Below are 26,376 nucleotides of genomic sequence, written 5' to 3' on the forward strand. Positions count from 1 at the left end.
TACTACATGATGCAGTCATGAAAAGCTTCATACTGAATTTGGGTTAGTATATGAGTTTTCTTGCAAAACAAGTATCTTAAAGATATATGGACACTTCAATGCTCAAACTAGTAAAATAAAGGAGGAAGCAAAATAATATATTACAAAATAAATAAAACTACAAAGAGTGTATATTTGTATGTTGTTTTTTTTACATTTTTGACTTTATTGAATGATTTGTAGTTCTAGGAATTAATGAATGCTTAACAAAAGTTTTAAGAATTGTTGAATGACTAATTGTCATGTATTAGATTGTTTGGCTGGATAACTAGGTGTTCTCACAATCATTTTCTCTATGTTTTTTTTTTTAATAATCATATTCGAAAGACTTAACCAACATAAAATAAAAGTAAAGAAAATACTTATTATATAAATATTAACTTTTATAGCTTTTATTAACATGTTTGCATGATAATTCTTTATAATTTTTAATATTTCTAAAAGAGAGTTTACTTGCAGATAAGGGTTTGATAACTTTTTTTTCCTCCACTTATAGCAAATAATATTATTATTTAGAAAATAAATAATACTTTAATATTATGTTAAAACATTGTGCAATGAGACGTGATATAGGAATGTGAAGATTTTAATGGAAATCTTGTCATAGAGGTTTTTGTTTGAGACATCTAAAACAAGTTTAAAGACATAAAAAATTTGTTTAGAGACCTGAAGATCTTGATGAAAATCTAGTTGTGGTGATTTTTATTATAGACATTGAAGACATGGAGAAATAATACTACTTTTATTCAAAAAATCAAAATATATTAGACATATAATTTCTAAAAATTATCTATTCTCGAGTAATGTACCATGTGGATTTTTCCTTGTTTGTTCATGTTGCAATTCCTTTTCATAAATTATTAAAATTATCCCTTGAAGATTAATCTTTCAACCTTTTTTTTTAGAACATAACATTCCTTATTGTCATAGTTAAAGTCATGGTGCAAGTGACAAAACTTTTTAAGGTTTTTTATGTTTATGCCACTCTTTATTGGAGGTGGGTAACATATAAAATTTTTTCTCTAAATGGAAACAAACACCTTAACACATATAATGATGCAAAGTTGGGTCAAAAGCCTAGGGGATGTCAGGTGACTATAAAAGGGTATCTTAATGCTTCTTTTGAATGTCTTAGTAATAAATAAATGATGTTGTAGAGTTTCTTTTTTCTAGAAATGAAGGTATCCATGTCTGGTCACATTTTTTTTCCTACTCGAATATAGCTCTTCATTGCACGTTTTAAGTTAAGGAAAGTCATGTTAAGGAGAGTATATAAGTGTTTTTATAAATATTAGTTATGAACTCCATTGATTAGGACTTTAATAATAATGGGTTCAAATATGTCTTCCACGTTTAGTGTTTTCACATAAAATATCTTAAGATATGCTTTAATGCTTTCATTTCTCCTTTAACAATGATTAAGAGCTTAATTTTATTTTTTAGTTGAAATACTAGTTCTGAAATAATAGATGAGCTTAATAGAAAGATTGTAAAGGTCAAGGATGAAGTTAGACTCAAGGTTGTGATACCACATTTGAGAAGATCTATGAAATGTCATTGGAAAAGTTTTGCATATAACATCACCTTTTTACGTTACAAGATTTAGGATGTTTTTGATATTTTATATGAGCTTTCTAAAATCTATAAGATCATCAAGTTATCTAGATTGGCTTCATGGAAACACGATATTTTGAGAGATGAGTAACACTCGATGACATAATAAAGAGTTTTCCACTTGATGGTGGTGATTTTTATTAACTTATTTAGTTAATGATCTCATCTTGCATCTATTTTTTTTTTGAAATAAGGAACATGCGAGCGAAATTCAAAAGAAGATTGATGGCTATAACCAAACTTGTGACTAGGGTATATTGAGGAGTGCATTTCATAACCGCAATGACTCATTTGTAGAGTTAGATTACCATGTCTAATTTGCATGTTGTTTTATATTGTTCCTTCTTCAATATGGAGTTGACTCTATGCAATTGATGCATGTAATGAAGCCATATGATGTATTTCATGTTGATGGAATGAAAGAGCGTGGAACTCTCCTTACATGACTAGAACAATAGTATTTAACACTTGTACTTGAATAAAAAATTGATAGAGATTTGGAGAGGTTTTTGCAATGGAAAGATCGATTATTCTTCCTTATTTAAAATTTTTTCAGCCACAAAAAAACTTTTAGTAAGGGAAAATAAAATCAACTAAGTCCTTTTTTTTTAAGATTCCTGAAGATGGCATCATTAATTAAGTTATAAAAAATTTTATACTGGATATAAGTTTTATAGTATTGTAATTTTTGGTTCTTCCATGAGTTTTTTTATAAAAAAATCCCATATAGGCATATGGGATATTGATACTTAAATTAATAAAATAAAAAATAAAAAAATAATATCCTAGAAAGTAAATGAAACTATTGGGAGTATATTTGTATGTTGTGTGTTGCTATTTATGATTTTGTTGGGTGCTTGTTTGTAATTTTAAAAATCATGAGGTGATTGATGGTGAATATAAAAATTGACGGGTGGTTGATAAAAGTTTAAGAATCGTTGAATGTTTAATGATGATGTGAAAAATAGCTCTGCCTGATTTATACCCGGTTCATGAACTTCCCTCATGGTTAAGATGGTGGTAACTTTTTATATACGCATAAAAAGAGTTGTGTTGCACAGTTCTAGGAATAATAATAAAAGAAGCATAGAGATGTGTGTAGGGCAGGAATAGCCCGGCTTGGTAAGTAATTAAAAAAAGACAGGGAACGACCCGGGGGGGGGGGGGGGGTTTTGGGGAACTTAGGGGGGGGGATTTTCAGCCATCTAGGCTGGCCCAGATGGCTTTAAAAAAAAAACAATCCGTGCAACATCACCGGACAAATGCATTAGCTGCAATGAGCAAAAACATTTCATGAACGTGAAGCAAGGAATGATTTTCTTTTTATCAAGAAAAAGAACAGATGAACGATTTTCTTCCAAACGAGGTGTGTAAGAAAACATGGTAATTGACAGTTAACACAATCCAGTACAAAAACAGACTTGTTTCCTTGAAAACTATCTAGGCATGACAGTTACCAGTTACAAAAGCTAAATCAAACCCACGATTTTAAACAAATGGGGCTAACAAGCAATGCATTATTTCTGGCTCCTTGACAAATGAATAGCAAATACCATCTCCTTTTGACTGTCGGAATAACAATTGAGTCTAGGCAGAGATTAACCAAAAAAAGAGAGAAATCCCTGCAGCTTTATCTTGTCCCCGCCAGTGTAAACAAATGGCAGTACCGGTTTCTGAAAATATTATGCAACGCATTTCCAGTGCTACAAATACATCTCTGATGTTTCTAAAAACACAAGGCTGAAACCGAACTTTAAGGGGAGGATACCTGCAGAACATGCAACCAAGGTTATTTTGGAGCAAAAAAGGCATTTAACTTCAGATGGAAACAAAGAAATAAATTCATTAAGAAAGATTAAAATATGATGCGAGAAGCATGCATTAATAAGGAGACAGAGACGATGCAAAGCCTATCACTGGTCTGAACAGTGTTCATAACATGATGATGTGAAACAAGAAATCATATTGGATTCTTGAAAGCCATTTTCATCATCACAAACGATGATGTCCCTTCATGAGAACGAACTCTTTAAGAAGCTGCATCTACCGACTCTAGCAAGCTCGCACTTTCCAAACTGATTAATGCCCACATGGAGCTGCTTGTGAAGCGGTCGCCAACAAAAAATTTAAAAGAGAGAAAGGGTCACACTTTAGGTACATCTAATTATATACATTATCTGCTAATATGAACTGTCCATATAGCATTACGGTAGCTAGCAGACAAGGTGTCACGGAGCTTTTTCCATCTTATGCAAAAGAGGTTGATAATGAGGGAGTTTTTGGCATGCGTGGACATGCTTAAGCCAAAAATCACCTATTCAGTTCAGTATTAAAGTTTTGTTGTATGCAACTCATAAAACCTCCAAGGCATGATAAATTCCAGGCACCCCACGTCGAAGTAATGGTTCTAGCCGGAATGCGGGAACCCCCCTTCCGCCACATCTTAGCTTCATGCATCTCATTCCATGCTTGTACTATTTCATCATTTCTAAACCCTAAACCTGCAATGATGAATATTGAGCATACATATTTGTCAGCATTTCAGATATAATTTCTTCTTAAACAAAATTCCTACTAAGTAATTACAAGTTATACCTTCCAGAGCACTATCATTTGAAACATGGTTCTTTATCATAACAGCAATTTCCGTGGAGGAAGCTCCAGCAAGATGAAACTTCTCGACGGCAGCTTCCAAACATTGTTGCCAGACAGGTAAGTCTAACTTGAATTCCATAAGTGATCGCTCATATAATATGGTGCCCCATAGGAGGTTAATCTGGGACATCATGTTCCTAACCTGCTCAGTAGCTTCTTCTGTGGACACATCTTTAAATAGCCTGTCCCAAACAGTTTTCAGCTGGGACTGGGATTTAACCTTCGCTGAGTTGGAAAGGTTAAGGTGTTGAGCTACAAATGCTTCCCACATTTCCATGCCCCTTTCCATGTTGTCCTCGGCCATGTTATAGAGCTGCACGATCTCTTCAGAAGGCCATGTTCTCAAGTCAACATTGTTTCCAATTGCATAATACCAGGAAAATTTTGCCCGTTCAAACTGCTGCTGCGCTTGAGCTAGAAGACCTTCATAGAAGTCTGGTTTGATTCTCAATGCTTCTTCATATCTCTGCCCCGCTTTTATATATTCTTTTTGTGCCCAATCATATGAAGTTCTAATCTTTCTAAGTATTGATTCTCTTGAAGCATCTTCTAGGAAACCAAGCCTCTTCCTTGCCCTGGACATTTGAACGTTTCCCCAGTTGAACAGTGCCAAAGCTGCCATCTCTTGGAACTTCGTTGCTGCTGTGTTGAAAAGCTCTTGCGCTTCTACACTCGTAACCGTCTCCTCCATAGCCTCTGAATATACCTTCATACCGACTTCATGAAGACCCAAATAAGCATCAGAGTCAAACCCAGCATGGTTCTTGAACAGCTTAGCAAACTTTACTATCCATTCATCCATGACAGACGATCTGTTTTCAGACAGGTTGCCATCTTCCATGTTCCCATTCTCAGTGGCAAGCTTTTGTTTGACATCCAATTTGTGCACCTCCTCCTGCCCAAGCCTATCAAAGGATGGATCTCTCTTAGGATTGACTTTGACCAGATACAGCCGGATAGAAACCTGGGACTCTGCTGACGCTTCTGCCCACCTCAATTCTTCATCAGTGGTTATTGTAACCAAATCACCTTCATGGTCCCTGTATTTGATATGAAGCTCTTCTGAGCCTGGAAACCGATCAGCTATAATTTCCCTAAGTTGCAGGAGTTTGCAATTAAGAGGCAACTGAACCCATCTTATGTCCTCCCCGAAAACCAATTTTATGGTCTTCTTAGGTGTTTCTGTTTTGCTTCTGATTTTCTCCTCCACAACCACCTTATCCTCGGCCATTTTCTCCTCAAGTTGGCTATCAACTCGCTTGTATTTGATTTCATTGCCAGCATTCTTTTCCTCAAATTCACCCCCGGCCATCTTTTCCTCAATTTCATCTGCAGTATTCTTTTCTGTGTTTTTGACCTTCTTCCTCGTCTTCTGTTTCACTAGTTTGGGTGACGCAACAGGGGGTTCAACATATTCTGGAGGCCGTTCAATTACTGTGTCGTTCACTGTTAGCCCCTTCTGCTCAATTGTTTTTTTCACTCTTTCTGAAATCTCTGATGCCATGAAATTATTTGGCTCGATTTTCAAAACCGCACTGACATCTCTCAAAGCCAAATCCAGCCTATTCAAAGCCTCATAACACCTTGCTCTCTTCAACAGTGCCTTACTATACTTTGGTGTGACCTGTAACGACAAATTACACTCATGAATTGCACTGGGGTATTTTCTCAGACCCATCTGCATATAACATGCAGCCTTATTGCTCCGAAGATAGGATACATCTATATGATTCCTTGGAAGCAACTTGATGGCCTTTTCATACTTCAACATGGCACCTTCATGGTCTCTCTTCTGAAACAACTTGTTCCCTTCCTCCTTCAATTCTTGTGACATGGAAATGGAGACTGCAATGTCCTTATCAAGAGCTTTAGGGCTATCATTCCCACCCTTAGGTTGCTCCATATCATTCTCACTGGATTGTCTTACTACCTCTTTCTTATTCTTTCCACTCTCCTTTGCCATTGCGAATTCAACAATCCAAAATCCAAGAATTACAACTCAATATCAACTAACTGTATTATATAACCCAAACCAAAACCTCAAAATCCAATCCAATCCAATCCAATCCAATCAAACAGTTCACAAACTAACAACCAAGCTCACCGACAAGATAAACAATTCAAACCCAACAACCACTTTTGTGCGAAAAGCTTCAAAATTGCTGGAATAATATAGCTTGCAACTTCAGAGCATTAGCTAAACAGATCTTCACAACCCAATCCAAGGATATACTAACATACAACAGACCGCATACACAAGGAAACCAAAACCAAGCTCTAATATAGCAGAACCGACAAATCAAATTCAAACTATCCTCCAAAAATGTCCCAATTTCCACAAACTAACCTTAAAAATCTAAATTTCTTGAATCTCAAATGGATTCTTTTCTTTCCAAGCACACAATGACGTCAAAACCAGAAAATCAAGTTACACAAAAGCAATGGACTTTGTCCATCTCTCCAAACCAGGAAAAAATATTTCTCCTCCAGCCAAAAAACAAATCCAAAATTCAGAGAGGGAAAAAAACAAAACAAAAAGAAAAGAAACCTTATTTCAGCTAAAGGCTGCAACTTGACATTTTGCTTGAACAACAGAAATAAAAAACTTACATGGGAATTGAATTCTTGAAAGAAAGCTTGTAATGGAGATTTCCTTTCCTTTTCTTTTTTCTTTTTTCAGGAAATTGAAGAGAGAAGGTTGAAGAAAGATTGTAAGCGTGTGCAAAAAAAAAGATGAGAAACAGAAAAGAAACCGACCACAGTCTTGTACTTTGGTAACGTGTAAGATCTTCACAAGCTCAACGTAAACGCCACAGAAAAGGAAGAAGAAGAAGATCACATATTTTAATTTTTTATTAGTTTTCGAAGCTTTTAATGTACTTTCGTTTAATATAAGCTTCGGAGCTTTCGACGTGTTTTGTTTTCGGCTTTATTGCGTTGGGGGAAGCTGGTAGGGGCCATGTTACCGTGATTTCCAAGTATGCTGGGGACGTTTGATGAGAAGGGGCGAAGGCAAAGATTTCATTTGACTAGCGGACACACACAAATGGTTTCTCTTTTTCTTCAATTCGTATCCTAGATTAATTAATTAATTAATTAATTTGCGATATCTTAAATAAATCTTCAATGCTAATTAGTGAAATTCATTAAATAGGACGGTTGGATTTCAAGCATGTGTTTTTTTCTAACATATAGCATGTATGAATATGGATTTTACATATCGACTTAATTTAGAAAAAATCATAATTTGTAATGAGATACGAAAAGATTTTCCAAATAAAAAGAATTTGTATTTAAAATACTTGTTTAACTAATTAATTAAAACGAACTAGCAATTAGAATGAATATGATAGTTTTAAATTACGTTTTTCTTATAATCTTTTTATAAATATAAAAGTAATGTATTTTTGAAAATATGTGTATTATACCAATATATATATATGTGTGTGTGTGTGTGTGTGTGTGTGTGTAATTTTATAAACATAAATAAGAGAAGGAGGTTCAAAATTCTTTTTATTTTTAAAATTTTAATAATTTGATATATAATATAAATGATTGATGATTAGTGTAAGTACATGTTTATACAAATACATTAGATCACTGTAAAAAAACATGAGTAAATACAAGAAAAAAAATTGATATTGAACATGATTAATAATCAATTATCATTTTAATAAAGTATAAATATCTATTTATAATATATTCATAATGATTTTACTTAAAACTATTAATTCATGTTATAATCAACTTATAAAAATAAAGTTAACAAAGTCTGATACAATTTTAAAACTAATAAACCATAGAAATCTGACTAAACATTAAAAAAAGATTCTAAATATGTGGATTGAGTGCAACTCATAGAAAGATACAAGAACTGACTAAACATTATAAAAGAATTCTAAATATGTGGATTGAGTGCAACTCATAGAAAGATATAAGAACGAGTTATAAGAGAAGTGACCACTTTCTAATCCATTTATTGTTTGTTATTTACTTTCCTTTTATTTCAATTAGTTTGTTTTAGGATATGTCCTTCATTTCCTTTATTCTAGCGTTGAATTCATAAGTTGTTAGGCTTTATACCTATTTTATGAGAAATAAGATACGAAGCATTTTATACAATTACATTAGTGATGTAATTCTCACCCAAAGAGAATACAAACTTTATGCTATTACTAATTAGCTTTGACAAGTATCTCATTAATGGTATCAGAGCCTGGGACAATGATAACTAACAAGGAGTTTATCAAAAACTTAGAGGTGGGGTTGGGTGGACTGTAAAATAATATGAATAGGATGGAGTTGGGATTTACTAATAAAATACATCAATTGAAAAAGACAATCAACCAACTATAAAAAGTCTTGTTCTCAAATAAGAAAGGTTCTAGCCACAAAAACAATGAATGCGATGTCCATCACTGCACCACTAAAAAATAAATGGTTTGGGGGCAACATGTGTTTTCATCCAAAATGGCTAAGCTCAATTCTCCATGGTTCTCCAGCGACAACCCATCTGAATGGTTTATCCATGTGGACTAATTCTTAAAGTTTCAAGGCATCGTCGATACGCAAAAAGTTTCAGTGGTGTCATTCCATCTTGAGGGCGAAGCCAATTAATGGTGATAATGGCTACGTTGTGCATACAAGAAGGGAGGACGAGTAGTGATATGAAATTTTTTTGAAGAGAAATTATGGTTTTGGTTTGGACTTGTAAAATGAGAAGACTTTGATGATGTACTTTTTCAAGATAAACAAGTGGACTTTTTTGTGACGTTATTAAAAAGAGTTTAAGAGGCTTGACAACCGAGTATATAGGTGGACACAAAAAACACTGCTAGACATTTATTAGAGGTTTTAAGGACATTATAATGTTTTAGCCATGATCATTACATAAAGCTATTAGTTTGGTGCGTATACGAGATGACTAGCTCCAATGCCAACAAGAATTTACATGGCCACCACTATTCAATTGATCTCAATTTACTCTACCTGTTCCAACGAGATTCAATCTAGTATCTTCGATGAAGCGCTTGATATGGGAAGAAATAAAAAAAAAAAAAAAAGAGGTTAAGGTTTGTGCTTTAATTGTGATGACGTGGGCCACAACTTTTACTACTTGAAAAGAGTACTAGTATCAATAATATTAAATGTGAAAAGGCTAATGAATTATTAAAGGAGAACATGTTTGAGCTCCAATATGAACTCGAGATCTCCTTGCATATCTTGATTAAATGGTCGACTCCTAAGATATGTCACAACCAAAATTGGGTAGCATGTATTTGTGGTACTTATCAATAATGAATCAACTCATACTTTTATTAGTGATAAAGTAGTCAATTTGCTTCTCTTACTTGTAGTTCCTATTGAGCCCTTTATAGTGTGAATTGCCAATGAGAATACAGTGCATTGCTAAAAGAGGTTTGAGCATGAGTATATCATACTCTAAGGTATTTCTTTTTCTCTTGCCTTTTGTTCATTACCTCTAATTGGATTGGACTTGGTATTTGGAGTACAATGGTTGAAACAATTAGGTTTAGTTGTTTGCAATTAGAAAATAATTACAATGAAGTTTACATAGGAGAATCAAGTAAGGATATTAATTTTATTCGATCTGCATCATTGAAAGTTGTAGCCAAAGAATTATGGTAAAAGGACTCCATGTTTGCAAATTGTATTCACTTACTTGAGAAAATGTCACAGTAAAAAAAATTATTAGAAAATTATATTGATAATTTTTAAGAGCCTACTAAAATTACCACCAACTAGAGAGGATGAGCATTGCATCCCATTTAAAGAGGGGGTTAAACTAGTTAATGTATAAACCTATATGTATGGATATTTTTAAAAAGCTAAAATTAAAAAACAAGTTAAAGACTTGTTAAAATTTGGGCTTGCTTGTTCAAGTACTAGTCTTTTTTCTTCACATTTTATTTTAGTAAAAAAAAAAAATAGTAAATATTATTTTTGTATTGATTATCATGTCCATGTCCTTAATATTGTTACAATCAAAGATCAATTTCATATTCTTATAGTAGATAAATTTCATGGGGCATCTTATTTTATAAAATTGAACTTAAGAGGCTGGCTATCATCAAGTATGAATGCATCCACCAGATATTCCTAAAACTATTTTTCGTACCCATAATAATGATCATGATTACTTAGTTATATTATTTGGCATTCACAATACTCCCTCTGTTTTTTAGACAATTATGAATAATTATGAATTTCATCTCTTGTTCTTATCTTCGTAAATTTATGCTAATATTTTTATATAACATTTTAATCTATAGCTTCAATTGGACCATGAATCTTGAACATGTTCAAAAAGTTTATGAAATTTCGAGACATCATTAATTTTTTTATCAAAGTCAGCAAATGTTCCTTAATGTGCCTTTTGTCAATAACAATTAAAATATTTTGATCACATTGTGACTTCTTAATATGTAAAGGTGGATCAAGGCAAGCTCAAGAACATGTTTAATTTGGCCTCAAACTACTAACAATTTGAAGTTGTGTGGCTTTATAAGTTCCACAGGTTATTAGATGGAATTTATTCGCAGCTATGGAATGCTAGCTCGTCCTTTTACCAGTTGTTTTATTTATAATTTTAAGTTTGAGTTTTTAATTATTTATATAATAATTACTAGAGATTTATATGATTATTAATTTCAGGACTCGTAAAATTAGTTGCGGTAGTTCAAGCTGGTTCGCACATCTAAGTCAATTAAAAAAAAAAACGAGAAAAATTCGAGTGGACGGATGAAGTGGAGACTACATTTCATGTTCTCAAACAAGCTATGGCTTCCACTCTTATCATTGTCATGTCTAATTTTAATGAGTCTTTTGTTATCGAATCTGATGCTTCAGTTACTGGTATTGGGGCGATTTTAAATCAACGAAGTACGCCTTCGTTGGAGGCCGATTCTTGGAGTACGATGAGGAGCAGCAACGGCATCTCTATTTATGTACGAAAAGAAAAATGCCCCATAACTATTCCTATTGTATAAAGTAGTTTTATCAGCAGATTGTACATGTTTTGTCTTTCCAATCTACACGAAAGTACTTTGATTGGGGATTAAATGAAGGGATGATGTGTTTAATACGACACTTTCAGTAATAAACTACTGCAGGAAACGCAAGTTTTCAGTCTGGTGTTCTTCATATTCGAAAAACAAGACTCGAGAAACTGCAAGTTGCAACATCAAGCTTCGAGAAACATGAGAGGCCAGGCCGTCGTCTCTGGCTTTGCAAATGATTGATTAATTGAATGGAACAAGGCCTCGTTATGTTAATTAACATAAGCTATGGCCATGGTTCAGTTTCTTGGCAAATGTTCCATAGGATAAAGAAACTATTTGGGATATAACAAGCAAATATATGGGAATGCAATACAGTGGATTTGTTTGCTGAATTTCTTGCTTAAACCTAGATGAGAGAGAAATTTAGTTTCAAAGCCGGAAAGCAAGCATAGACTGGAAATTTTTATAGTGCTCATATTTTATTAATTATTTTAAAGAAAAAGATAAATATAAGAAGGAGAAAAAAATTAAATTCATAACCCTTAAAATATAATAAAAATATTTTTATAATTTCTCTCTGTATTTATATCTAATTTTTTTAAAGAAAACCCTAAAAAATAATTAATAAGATATTATTACTTTTTAAATATCATGAATTCTCTCATGTAGTAATATTCTAATATTAAAAAAATCTAATAAATTAGAGAGTTTAACAAAAATGATGTATGTTTTATAAACTATCTATTTGATTGTTATATTCTTAAGTCGATTTATAATTTAACCCTCAGATTAATTTACATGTTCTTATCCAATTTATTATGTTTTTCCTCTCTTTTTTTGAAAACTGAAAAAAAGAGAGAAGGTAAGATGAAAAAACTTGATCAGGAGAGAATTAATTTTGAAACAAAATTTTATTAAATTGAGGATGATAAATTGTAATCAAGATACCACATGATTATTTTTATAATAAAAGGATTAATTAAATAATTTTGATGAAGTCTGATAATTATTAAATTATAGTAGTAACTCAGCAAATTATGAAATTATAATATGATTATAACCCAAAATAAACCTATTAGAAAAAAGCCCAATCATGAGACCACAAGACCGGCGGTATTACACGTCATTATTCTATGACGTGGCAAGCTTTCATTGGCCAATCAACGCAACAACAGCGCTGCTTCCTCCTCTTCAATTCTCAACACAAAAACCACAATCTGCATTTTTTTTTTTGATTATTAGGTATACAAACAAAAGAAAGAAAAATAGACCACTCAAAAGGAGTTTGAAAGATGAGATTTTTATGGTTAACAGTGGTGGTATACACTGTCTGCAACCATGTTTTAGCTGATCAGATCTATCCTACTCATGCAGGTAATCAAAGATTTCTGCTTTCATTGTAAATTTTTTAGCTTTATCTATATAAGATTAACGGGTCTTTGAGATTTTATTGTTTTTGAAATGGGCTTTTCTTGTTTCTATTTATTTGAGGGTGATTTTTGAACTTGGTTTGTTATGATTAATCAATGGGTAATGAGTTTCGTGAGCTGTTTTATTTTTCATGCAATGTTTTTATTTAAAGCTTGTCATGTTTTTGTGTTGAAGACGTTGGAGTGTTTGTTTAATGGTTTCTATTTTTTGGGAGAGAATTCAGAGGGGTTAGTAATAGTTTGAAATATGCTAGGAAGCTGAAGTGGCTTGACCTTTTTTATTCTTTAGTTGATTTAGATCAAAGTATGCGGTGCTTATGTGTATGAGCCTTTGAAAGGAACAAATAGATGAACAACTAAATGGTGGGCTTTAATGTAGCCATTACTGATGTTGGCAGTGATCAATCATTTACAAAGGTGGTTTGTGTTTTACATGTTAAGCAAGTCAGTCGAATCAATGTTATTAAGTTGCTTCCTTCTTCTGTTTGTTTTGTTTTGTTTTGTATGTGCTTTGACTTTCTACTAATTAACAGGTGGTACGTTCAGTCGTAGTTCTCGTGAACCAAAATACCAGATTGAATTTCATTCAGAAGAGTCTCCTTTTCATCCCGTAAGTAAGCTTAGGATTATTGGCATCTATTTACTTCCGGCCTGCATATATCTTTGTATTATGCTAGTCTGTTCATTGTCATGGTCATCCACAAGCATGCATGCTATATTTTGAAAATGCCTCCTTAACAGTGCTCTCACCACATGTTCTTGTACTGCTTAAAATTACAATAAGATGGTAGCCTGGGACTTGGGGACGGTATTGCACTGTACTTTTGGCTTGAAAAAATGAAAATCTGTCATTAGCATAAGTCTTGGAAGATGAATGGTTCTCAAAAAGTTTGTATGCAAAGAGAGTTGGTATTATTTGATAGTCAAGGAGAGTTTCCTAGTTCATTTTCTGCAGCAGATGGGTATTGGGAATTGGATATCGAGGGATTGAAAAGTGACAGAGTGACATGATGTTGCAAGATGCTTAACTCTTTTGTAATATTAAATAGCTGCAGGTTCGGTCTGTGTGTAATCTATTTTAAACCAGTTTCTAAATGCTCAGACCAGGACTGATGTATTAACTTTCTTCCTTTTTAGCCTCTCCACATCCCATGAGGCTGTTAGGTTTTGTTTGTGAAAAGCATTTCCCTGAAGCAACCTAATGATAATTTGTTGGGTTTCTGATGTGATAGACCATGATTTGTTTCCCTTCTAGTTCCCTCTATGTTGAATATGGTTTCTTTATCTTAATTGCAGAAAAAAAGTGTGTTTTTGTTTTAATCCAACATTCTTGCAGGATGATGACCAGGAGTCAATGGTCATGCCCAACAAAAATGGTGAGAATTACTTATGCTTCTTGCCCAAGGTGGTGAAAACTAAGAGTGAGATGCCACTTACTCAGCTGAATGTAAGCAGCTTGATTGTGGAAACTGAGAAACGGGTTAAATTGAAGACACCTGATGAGCTGCTTGAAGTACTGAAAGGCTTATGCTTTGTCAGAGTCAGTATCTATTACCAAAAACCTTCTTGTACATGTTCATGCTAAATAATACTCTTATATTTGTTGATCAAAATTGCTACAGACATCATCTGTAACTACATAATTTGCTGCTAGTTGTGCTTTTTTGTTTTCCAATATCAAGATTTTTTTGAATAAATTTGTATCAGTCTCAAGTCATTTGTCTTATACTGTTGTATCTTTAATGCAGCAAGAGGGTTGGTGGTCCTACGAGTTATGCTATCAGAAGAAGTTGAGGCAATTCCATGTGGAGGATGAGAAAGAAAAGGTAGCCACTTGAGCATGTATGACTTGTTCTCATGTTTGATTTTTCAATTTCTTTTGTTTTGCGTTCTGGTTTGATGTTTTCTTGCTTTTATAAGTGGAAGCATGCTATTGAGGTTAAAATTTATTCATTTTCAATTTTGTGATTTTTTTTGGCTGATGGGTTAATAACTTTGATGTTTAAGTGGATTGGATGTCTTATATAGATATTTCTTTGTGGCTTGTTGTAGTAATAGCAATTGTACCAGCCAGTTGCTTTATCATTATTGTATTGAAAATTTTAGTTTATTTTCCAATTATAGACCAGCAGCATAGCAGCTTCTCTTTGTATATTGCACACCTGCAACATGTATTATATTACCTTAATGATACATGTATTTCCCATTACAGGCTGTCCAAGAATTTATCTTGGGTGTGTATGATGAAGAAGCCACAGCTGCATTCAACCAGAATCTTTCTGACATTTCTACATTGAAAGATCCTCGATCAAAAGATGCATCTCAAAGGTATGATTGTGAACCCTTGCAACAAGTTTGTGTGAGAGAGACTTCAATTGTGGTTAAAGTAAAGCAAAGAAAAGGTAGTAATCACCACATTTCTTTTCTGTTTGTTGTGTTTGAGCAGGTATCATGCTCATCAGTATACAAATGGAACCATATGCGATCTTACAAATGAGCCCCGAGAAACTGAGGTATGGTCAAGGAGTCGCATTTTGGAACCTTTGACTCTCTCTCTCTCTCTCTCTCACATGTGGTGTCCGTGTTTTCCTTGTGTGCAGGTGAGATTCGTTTGCTCAGAGCCCAGAACTATGATTAGTTCAATCACTGAGCTATCCACTTGCAAGTATGCACTTACAGTACAGTCTCCAATGCTTTGCAAGCACCCGTAAGTCTCTCTCTTCGAGGTCAAAATAACAGATGCTAAAGATCAGATGTGATAAAATCTTGCAACCTTTAAAATGCTTAGAGTTCAAATGCTGTTAAGGAATAAAATATACAATGGCATGTTTCAACCTTCCTGATCAACCTTTTCTCTAATAAAAGTGTGTTGCTAGTTGTTCAAGTTATAATTTATAAAAGAAAATTTGTCTCAAGTTTTAGACCAAACTTGATGGTCTAGGGCAATGAATTGTCCTGCTCGGGTACTAACCTTGATTGCCTAGGGCAATGAACTTTCCTGCTCAGATAGAAAAACAAGCCAATCATACTGCCATGGAAAAAAATCATCTCTCGTTATGTTAATTGTTATCTGAAAAAGGGCCACGTTGCTACTACACAAAATGGGGTATTTATCTATCTGCTGTTCATTGCAAAATGAAGCTCAAAATTTTGATATGGATGACACAGATTGAGAATCTACAGTTTTTAAGTTCCTTGAAAATTCATACCGTAAAATGGAAAGTACTCTCTCAGACTAAGTAATAATATGTCTATATTCAATCTGTTTTTACTTGTTTCTTGTGTAAAAATGCACTTATTTTATATGTTGAGTTGATGATTAGACTTGTTTTGAACATGAAGTTCACTTCTATTTGGCTTCAAATGGACCATAAGTTTCCTTAGGAAACGTACCATTTTCTCCCACTGAATCTTGTGTGCTTACTTGCACGCACAATGCATTGCATCCACTTTTGACTTTGCAGATTGTTTCAAGAAGAGAGACCAGTGTGGCACACCATTAATTGCAATCTTCTTCCCAAGGATTACAAGGAAGCTAAACTAGATAAAGTCGAAGACGATGATAGGCAGATCTTTATGGCACCTGACATTGATTCATCTAATCATGATTCGGATGAATAAGCAATGCATTGCAGAGGTACCTTTGTCAATACAAATCAAATTAAACGAGCTAATGGAGTGCATTCTTCATGTTTTATATGGTTCTTCCCTTGCAACTACAATACAGTCAGTCAATCGCTCTCATGCCATCCTCCCAATGAGCGGCTTTTTCTGGACTCAGAAAACATACAGCAAATAGTGCTTGACAGTGTTATTGTAATTTTTGAAAAATCGAAGTTACTGAAACTATTGGGAGGACAGATGTAAATTCTATGAAAAAAGACATTCCTTAACGGTCTTACCTAAATTTTCTCCCTTTTCTTTCATGGATGGTTCATTTGTTGCTTTCAAATATGTCAAGTTATGCTCTGGCTTTTAATGTCGTTCAAGATGTTGGTTCTGAGATAAAAAGTTTGCTTCCTGCAAGGTAAAATAAGATTTGAAGAATGTAATTTGGACCGTCCCTCTCTGTTTGATTCTTTATTAAGTATTTCTTCCTTTCCATATCGTGTATTTTCACCACAAAACAATATATTATATCAGTGGCTAAAATGATAGCTCCACCTCCAAGAATTCTATTAAAATTTGAAGATTCATGCTCCTCTCCCATCGCTATGAATCCTTTAATAAGTCCTGAAAACCAACAATAGATGAACAAAACAAAAATATACTCGGGAAACAAATAATCAATTAAAAACAGCTAGTGTTTTTCATTTGTTGTAAATTTCACTTGTCAATGATCGTTCGCTCTTCTATAAAAAATAATAATAAAAATTTTGTGTGGAAATTTCAAATAGTGTTGCTTTGTTTCTCGTAATAGCTACATATATAATCTAACAATAACATAAAAACAAGATTTTATTCGACTCTTAATGCATTCGGCCCAAACATTGACAAGATAGCATTCCTAAGATTAAAATAGCCCGGATTCAATTGAATGAGTTAGTATGAATTTCTTCCCTTTGTCGGGGCAACCTTTCGTCTCAGAGAGATCTATAAAACAAGAAGACTTCTTGTGCCTGTGTGGCATCCATCTCCAAAATGCATTCATTTGAACCAGGAGGCAGGATGAAAAATTCAAAATGAAAAGGATCGATGCATGCACTACAACTCTCAAGATGGATGCCGCATCATCAATTGCAATTACGTTTGCTTTCTGTTATGCTGGTCGGTACAACGAGGCAACTTATGCTAGTTCAACCCCCAACTCCTAAAGGCTCCCCATCCTATCATTATAACTGCAATTAACATCATTCACATTATATTCACAGATATGCTTCGTGTCATTGTTCCAGTCAGCTTTTCTCTTAGTGGGGCAACTGGGAAGACGAAGCTTTTCCATTGCCACCCCCTGAATCCAGCAAAGCGAGGTACTCATTTATGGCATCGCCTTCCTGTGTCACATCAATGTTATAATCTGACAATGCATCGCTTCTTGTGAGTTCATCAGCAATTTCATCCTCCATCTCCAAGTCCCGCTGTTCGGCTGAAGGACCTTCATTACTATTATCAATGCCCAAAGTACCTGGACTAAGATTCTCCACAGCAGGGTTGGTAGGATTTGAATCAGGAGCACAAGCATTATCGTTAGCATTTAAGTCAGTGCTTGCATTATTGTTCCCAGAGAAATCATGAGCATTGGAGGTGTCATCAGCCACAGCTACGGTGTCTGCTCGGGGATGCGTAAGCAGTTGATGCATGACTTGCTCTAAAGAGCCACCAGCTTGGACAGCACCAATCACTGCAGAATGCAGGCAAAAAAACTCAGTAGCCGGTAAGGTAATCCAAATGCCTAAAATTAGAGGCCCCACAAGGCATAGGTGTGTGTATGAGTACCTCTAGATCTTTCAAAGCCCATGGACACAAGCTGTTCAACTGTGGCATCAGTGGCTCGTTGCTGTCTTTTCCTTTTTCTTGATTCTATAGCACGCTGCAGGTCTATCAAAGTTAGTACTGGTAAAAGTTTAAAATGAAATTCAGACAAAAATACTTGGACTTTCAGGACCTGGAGTTCAGTATTAACTTCTGGGTTTGTCAAGTCATCCAGTGCCTCCTCAGTACCATTCTCATTTTTTCGAAGAGCTTCAGCAGCAAGCTCCTTCTCAAATCTGCCAAGTTGAGGAGCTCTTAGCTTTTATCAGGGATGATAAATGCTAAATGGATGAAATAGGCAACTATGATTGAGCTAGTAAGTGCCAATCTCATTTTTATAGAATGTGATTAAAAACATTGAAGAACTGGATAGTCTATATGTCAAAATATTCACGAAGTAGAAATTTCTCATCCAACTGAATATTAAGGTCAGTTACCAAGAATGTGCATGGGAAGTTGTACAACAAAAGTTAAAAGAGTACCAAAGGTATAAGCTCGAACATCAGAACTCCTAAAGTAAATCACAAATAAATTTTCCAACATGAAACCACGTTTCCTCAGTCGCACCATTAACAAAAGTATTTAAGTGCTTGCTTACCCTATGGAGACCAACTCTGCCAGTTTCTGGAGATCCACAGCTTTCTTTAAGGGTGTAACTCCATACCGTTTCTGCTCCCTGGAAATCAGCAGAGAAATGAAGGTTACAAACAGAGGGCAATTCCATACAAAACAGAGGGCAATTTTATGATACTTGCTTGATTTCTTTTCTTCGACAAATGTCATCTTCTCGTTTCTGTTCTCTCTTTTCCCTTTCCAGTACAAGAAAATTAACGGCACTCTGAACATCCTGATTGCTCATTCTCAATGCTCTTTTTGCATCTTGTTCCCCAAATCCAATGCTCATGACAACTGATAAGGCTTCATCTGGCACTTGTAGCTGGAATCCACAGCAGGAGATTGTATTCAGAATGAATAAAAATGGAACAAAGCTATATAACTTTACAGGAAATGAAAGAGTGAGATGAAAGAGAAGATCAAAGACAAAGTAAATGAAGAGTCCAGAATTACTCACTACTGATAATAATTCAGAAACAGTATAAGCAATATACAAGTGCTCAATTTTGAGATTCAAAAATTTGATTGTTAATGTTTAGACAAAAGCAATAGCCAAAGTTCAGGCCTTTACAAGCACAAAGTCTAAAAATTAGATTTTATTTGCAGACGCAAAGGTTTCAATTTCGGTACAAGGTTGCAAACAACATACAACATTAGCATAGAAAGTGAAAAAATCAGATGACATTCAGTAACATCATCCACTATTCTGGAAAATATCAACCAAGATGAGATAAAGTAGTGAAATTAATATGTTTACCCAAACAATTTCATGTTTATACACACACTCATAGGGGAAAAAAACTTTCTTGACCTGGAAGAATTTTGCTTGTGCAGAGGTCAAGAACTTCCTAGATTTGTCAAACTGGCCACTGTGATATGCCACCACTCCTTCCAACAATTCCAATCGCAAATATCTAACAAAGAAGTAACAGAGCAGGATTAGCTTCAAAGTGCCAACCAAGACTTTCTATCCATCTATCAGTAAACATGCTGAAAGTTTACAATAGATACTCACAATGCAAGCTCTGAAGAACAACCAGCTTGAAGCAGTCTGAATCGGGAGGAGTCCTTTCCGTGAGCACGTTCAAGTCCTTCTCTAGCCTTTTCGAGGCGTAATCCTGCCACTGAGAGCCAGGCAATATCTTGGAGCATGAAGTAACACCACACCATGTCTATTTGCAGTATTGGGATATTGTCGACAAGCTGGAAGCAACACGTAGCCAAAAGGAAAAAAAGAAAAGGACACGATATTAATCACTTAACCATAAAAGATACGAGAAACAAGATATAGCATTAATGATCTTAGTTAAAGAAAAAGAATAGCTCACTCACTTCAATAGACTTGGGATTGCATAGAGAGAAAGCCTCCTGCAACATAGAAATCATTTCAAATGTATGAGAAAAAGTTTCAAAATGAACTAAGCCATATAGAAGCAATGCAATGCCAACAGCAATAGACAAGCAGAGGAAATATGGAAAATACAGGGAATTGTGATCAGCTAATTAAAGAAAAACTATAAAAAAGTATAGGATGTCGATCCAAAAGTTATACTGTTGAGGGCGCCCTCTGAAATTGAAATCAAAATATATCTTAACAGAAGCACCGCTAATTTCAAAATAATTGATGAGATCATAGAAGCTAAGTATGCAAATCAATTGAAATGAATTAACCATTTAAATAAATGCAAAAACAAACCTCTCCCATAGTAAGAACTTCAAGTGCATCACTAAACATTTGCTTTCGGATAAACCGCTTTCCACTTGTATGAAGCATCAGACCCGTCATTATTGCCCTGCCAAATAATGGCTCAGATCTTACTTCTTATAAAGATGGATGATAGACCCTTAAACTCCTAACTAAGGGAATTAGTTTGTCAGGTATTAAAACAATCTAGAAAAGTTCAGAATTTACTAAAGTATCTTACTGTCTATCGGTCTCAGAAAAGTGCACTTTCTTCCCACTCTGATCTTCGAGTTCGATATCGAAGTCTTCTATTGGTAATGCACCATCTGCATGTCTCTTGGACAATGCAGTGACTGCTGCCCTGCCAAGTTAAATGAAACCAACAGGTGAAATGCAACAATTAGCGATGATAGTCAAGCAAGCAAATAATAAAGACCCGCAAAATAATACATAAAGAGACCAAATTCCCTACAAACATCTTAAGAAACTTAACACTTAAAATTTATTCACTAAATTCAAATAAGAAAAAACCTATAGAAAACTCATAAACCCATCACCAGCAACAATCCAATTAAGTCAATAACAAGTCAGTATTACAAACAAATCAAAACACACACACACATACATGTATATAGATAATCAAAGATGATAATTGTGAATGAAAGAAACAAGAAAAATAAAAACTCACTTGATACGAGCAAGTCTACGGTTTCTTTCATCATCAGCCAACAACTCATTCTTTAAAGTTTTACCCTCTTCCACAGAGACAAGACAAGCAAGAATTTTAGAGTTATTTTTTATACCCAATTGAGAAAGACTGTTTTTTTCCTCACCGGTACAGTCTTTCAAGACTTTTCCAGCAAAAATTAGATTGATCGACTCAGTGCCCATGTTTGATCTCTTTGCAATCTCCTCTCTCAACATGAGCACTGTCCAATTCTCTGGTTCTACCTGTAAAACTCCAGCCCATGTTCCTGCTACCTTCAGTTTTGCCATTGAAGGAGAAGACATTGTGTTTTGTCTTGTGGGCTTTGTGACTGTCTGTGTGAGGAGGGAATAAAGTTGGTTTCTTTCGGGTTTTTACAAGGTTGAGTGACCATGAAAGTCTTGTTCTTTTTTTGTTTTCGTTTTGGCTTTTGTGTAATTTCGTTCCTTGCAGATGACGTGGTTTCGGGTTTTCTGATTGGTTTGGCAATTGTGCTCTGCTTTCTGTGCCGTGTTTGGTATTGATCCGTTTGGATTCGTGTTCGTTGTTATTTTTTAAAATATATTTTATATATTTAAAAAATAATTTTTAATTTCTGTGCCGTGTTGGATCTTTAGTGTATTTAAATATGATATATGTTTATTTTAGGATAGCTTAATATAGTAGGATCCAAGTAAATATAATTTTTCGGATTATTAGCACTTTCTTTTATCCATGGGAGGGCAATTTATGTTGGATGATAAAGTCATATTGAAAGGATAATGATAGGTGCACGTAATGGATGAACACACTGGTTACGTGTTAGTTTATCACTCAAATAATTAACCATTAAATAAACTCTCAAAACTTCATTCTTCAGTGAGGTAAAAAGCTCCAGAATCTGTACAAGGATTCCGATGACAATACCGATGAATTTGCTTTTTTAATCGACGGCTCCGCCGATATTCTTTTGTTTGTTGTCATGATACCAAAACTAACAATTACCAGCAGCACCGTCCTCCGCTGCGCCGAGCATGTGAAAGATTTACATACCCAAAGATGAACAATTTCTTTATAATGGGAGGAAGAAGAGCATCATTCGACACCCAAGCTGCATCGTCTGAAATAATTACCAATCACTACTTTTTATAGCTTCATCGTTGGGGTGCTCTGAAGTACTGGACCCTAATTATATATAATTATCATGGCATCTCAACTTGAGGAAGACATGAATATTTGCCTGATGTTTTTGTATCAGATCATCCTCGTTGTGTCTTCATTGACAGAGGTAAAGCTTCAACCTTGCGGCCTTGCAAGGTAGGATATAATTTCTCCTTGTATCATCTAATTGAAAAGGGTATTGAACTTCAAGAACATTTGGCCTAATTTCTCCTTGTGTCATCTAATTTCCATTTTCTTTTTTACGTATACTTAGTTTTCCATTCTTGATATTATACTCGTTGACAAGACAAGGTTTGAGTTCGAGATCTCTCTCTTGTTCTACAGTAGCAGCAAGTTATAACTAACTTGTTGGCTACAGGAAATGGAAGTGCGGACTCAAACTAGCCGGAGTATTCAATTGAACATCTAAATTTTGCATAAATTAATTATGATCACTTGTTACAGAATCTCGAGTAGAAGTATGAGAAATAAAGTTCTACAGATGAAAAATTAGTGTAACATAGTTATTATATATATAAAAAGGAAAATAACGAATAAAATAACTCTTGTAAATCATTCCTTCAAATAGATGAACGCATGCCCACCCCTGCAAGTTTTGTTATAGTTCATTACTAAGCCCTACAATCTTTTTCAGGGAAATAGCTCGAATTTGGAAGAGGCTCGTCAAGGCAAACCTTCAAAATCTATAACATATGTGGTTTGATTCAAAGCTGACCTAGGTATAGCGTGGGCCACTGCATTGAAAGTCCTGGTTTCTAGGTTGGGTTAAAGGTCCAGCATGCCTTTCCAAATCAGGCCTAGACCAAAAACATCGTATTTCATGTCTGTTTGAAATTGAAAGCGTGGTAGATGGTGATTTTTTTATTTTTTTTAAATTTTTATATTAAAATGATTAAGAAATATTAAAAAATTAATTTTAAATAAAAAATTAATTTCTTCGCAAAAAGCATTTTTGCCGCCAAACGTCACCAAAGGATCTTTGAATCGGGGTTGTTGATGCTTTTGTGACGAGCATTGTGTTGGGTTGTGTTGCATTATATATTAAAAGTACTGTTAGTAAAAAAAAAAAATCACAATTGATTGTTATGCATCTAAATAATAAATCTCACTATTTTTATATTGTATTTTTACTTAAGAAAATAGTCCATCCAATAATTAAAAAAAAATGATAAATTATGTTGTTATATGTTTAAAGAGAATCTCTCTTTAAAGTTTAACTAATTATTTTTGTATTTGAGGTTTTGGTAAAGGGATTTTTTTTTTTTACACCTGAATTTGATTTTCATTATATATGTTTATCACCTTCATAATATTTTAATTATTTGTTGGGCTTATAAGATATTTAATAAATTCAAAAATTAATAGTAATGTACATAAAGTGACCTGGACATTCCAAGTAAAAAAAAAACCAATTGTCCTTGATCATTACAGTGTTACAGCTTTCAGGAACATATCAGGGAAGAAAAAAAAAAAAAAAAAACAAGGACCTCTTTAGTTTTTACAGTCCGCTGGTTCCACGAAGGAACGAATGCAGAAATCAAATGGGGTTGATTACAAGAAATGAAGAGTGAAAGAGCAGCCATTTGCTTTGACTCCATTGATCAAAATTTGTTGCTTTCGATGTCTTTTCTTCCTCTTTACAGATTGATGGAGTGTGCTAAGGCCATTGAAGGTGGTAACTTGGATGTTGCAGATTCACTTTTGGCAGAAATTCCATCTCTAGCTCCTAAAGAAGAGAGCATATCGACGAGGAAAGTTGTCACTTAATACTGTGCTGAGGCTCTTGCCCGGCGTGCGTGTCTGTGGAATTCGTCCTCCATGGATCCTTTACCCTTGCTACCTCCATGCTCTCCATCCGATCGATTACATGTATTATCCTTTCGACCGGTTTGCTGAAATCACTAGATATTTCGTTGCTGATGCCTTCAGTTCGGGAAATAACGGACTCCACATTATTGACTTCTCCATCATGTTCGATCCCGGGCGTTGGATTTATTAATTAATTGAAGAGCTCAAAGGGCAATGTGCAAGGTGGCCTACAATCAGTCATAATCAAATAAAGGTTTTTGTCCCATTAGTATTAGCTCAACATGTAATTAACATACAAGTGATCCTTGCATTTTTAACCTCTAAAAGTGGATGAAATCTGGAAGAAGAGAAAAAAAAAAACCATGCCCCTCTTTTCCGTAGATATGAGGGTAACGTGGGAGGGTGATAGTGGAAGAAGAGAGCTGCCTGGTTGCATGCATGTCACAGTCTCAGTCTAAATCGCAATCAGAAAAGGGCGTTGGTCTCTAGCTAGGGTGAACTACGGCATGCATGAGCATCCCTTAATGTTATTTCACTTTGTTAGATTCTTGATCTGGGATCATTTTTAATGCTTGCGATGTGGAATGCAACCACCATACTTAAGGCTCAAGAGTGAAGACTGTCACGTTGTCTATGTCTACAAATGCAGCATCCGATTAATGCGATTTAAATCAAAGTTAAATATCTTTAATCATTACAGATTATCAAAATAAATTGGTGTAGACACTTTCCGTATCCATCAAAATCTGAAATAACCACAGAAGCTAGCGTAAAATCTCATCTCCCATGAAAGAAATGTATGCTCACAGTACGTATTACACTGCAAGTCACTTGTAGAAATCAGGAAATTCACACAAATGTCAATTATATGCTAACAGATCATCCCATCATGCATTGAGCACAGATAACAAGAAAGTTGTTAATAAAATAAAAATTAAAAAAAAAAACTTTTGGACTTTGATGGGATTATTGGGATTTTGCATGGTGCTGAATTTAATACAATTGATTAAAAATCCCGTTGTCGGCCACTGCTCTCTTTAACCAACACTTACCTACCCTTGCATGTTGTGGCCCTTAGGTTTTACCAGCTCCTTGCAATGATTCATTAACCTCATCCATTATCCCGCAGGAAATTAAAAGAATTTTGTTTTTTTTTTTTTAAATCAAATCGATTTTAACTAGATCGATCTACCAGATTTAATAGAATCAACTCACTTTGTTTAACTTAAGTATAATAATAACACTGCATATAATATTTAGATGGAGTGATTTACTCGACCTATAAATGTGTATCGGTGGAGTTACCACTAACCCTTCATTGTCAATGAAAGAAAGGGCCTCCGCATGCGCCGAATTGGTGCTGAAGTCAAAATTGATAGGCACCAGTTCAGTGCCAAATTAATGCAAGGTTGGGATGATTAAGCTACCTCCTGATTATTTTTTCATTTAAAAAGTATTTTTTAAAAAAATTAAGATTTTTTATTTTTTATTTTAAATTGATTTTTTTAGTGTTTTCATATATACTCTGGTGTCAAAAAAAAATTTTAATATATTTTTAAATAAAAAATACTTTAAAAATAATTAAGAATACAAACAAATAAAATATAGAATAATTTAATCAACATCCCCTCTTAATTTTGGGCCGTCATGATCTTAAAGCCCTGCATTTAGTGTTCATCCGTCTTCTGTCTTATTGTAACTGTAGCCGAGACCCTGGTTGGTAGATTTGGTGCTAATTCGATGGGCCTCAGTTTTAATGCATTTGGTTTGAATTAAACTTCATGAGTAGGTTTCTGACAAATTTCGTCAATGATGGTGCATTGCTACTAACTGGTTCCATTTAATTATCCATCAATTAGTTTGTATTGGACCTTAATGATTATATTAATGAAATTAAAATTAAACTTAATGCTGCATGATTTGTTTGAAGGAAAATGTTCTTCTTTTTTATATTTTAGTTCAACTTAAAAAAACAGATAATTAGTTTTTAAAATTATGATAGATATTATTTTTTAGAACATATTTTACTTGGAAATATATTAAAATAATATTTTTTATTTTTTAAAAATTATTTATAACATTAATCTATCAAAATAATTTGAAAATATAAAAAAAATAATTTTAAATAACTTTTTTTAGTTCTTTGTAAACTCCGCTTGGGTCGTGTTC

The 26,376-nt window shown here is 34.2% G+C and overlaps 2 protein-coding genes and 1 pseudogene across 2 annotated transcripts; 1 reads left to right on the top strand and 2 right to left on the bottom strand.

Moving 5' to 3' along the window:
- Nucleotides 1–3,024: 3,024 nt before the first annotated feature.
- Nucleotides 3,025–7,114, bottom strand: LOC105122681 (uncharacterized; annotated as a pseudogene).
- Nucleotides 7,115–12,508: 5,394 nt separating this feature from the next.
- Nucleotides 12,509–16,820, top strand: LOC105122682 (protein OS-9 homolog). The gene is made up of 8 exons (XM_011021942.1): nucleotides 12,509–12,704; nucleotides 13,294–13,370; nucleotides 14,097–14,300; nucleotides 14,509–14,586; nucleotides 14,973–15,088; nucleotides 15,207–15,273; nucleotides 15,361–15,467; nucleotides 16,225–16,820. Exons 1-8 carry the CDS (start codon nucleotides 12,623–12,625, stop codon nucleotides 16,379–16,381), a joined length of 888 nt encoding a protein of 295 aa, XP_011020244.1. The 5' UTR covers nucleotides 12,509–12,622; the 3' UTR covers nucleotides 16,382–16,820.
- Nucleotides 16,821–17,306: 486 nt separating this feature from the next.
- Nucleotides 17,307–21,748, bottom strand: LOC105122683 (NEDD8 ultimate buster 1-like). Its single transcript, XM_011021943.1, has 11 exons — nucleotides 21,220–21,748; nucleotides 20,773–20,892; nucleotides 20,544–20,640; nucleotides 20,180–20,215; nucleotides 19,863–20,050; nucleotides 19,659–19,761; nucleotides 18,988–19,169; nucleotides 18,831–18,908; nucleotides 18,366–18,468; nucleotides 18,197–18,290; nucleotides 17,307–18,101 (listed from the first exon to the last, which is right to left on the bottom strand). The coding sequence occupies exons 1-11, from the start codon at nucleotides 21,540–21,542 to the stop codon at nucleotides 17,668–17,670; spliced, it is 1,758 nt and encodes a 585-aa protein (XP_011020245.1). The 5' UTR covers nucleotides 21,543–21,748; the 3' UTR covers nucleotides 17,307–17,667.
- Nucleotides 21,749–26,376: the final 4,628 nt, after the last annotated feature.

The sequence above is a fragment of the Populus euphratica genome, unplaced genomic scaffold (genome assembly GCF_000495115.2).
Source record: "Populus euphratica unplaced genomic scaffold, PopEup_1.0 scaffold20.1, whole genome shotgun sequence".
Classification (NCBI taxonomy): domain Eukaryota; kingdom Viridiplantae; phylum Streptophyta; class Magnoliopsida; order Malpighiales; family Salicaceae; genus Populus; species Populus euphratica.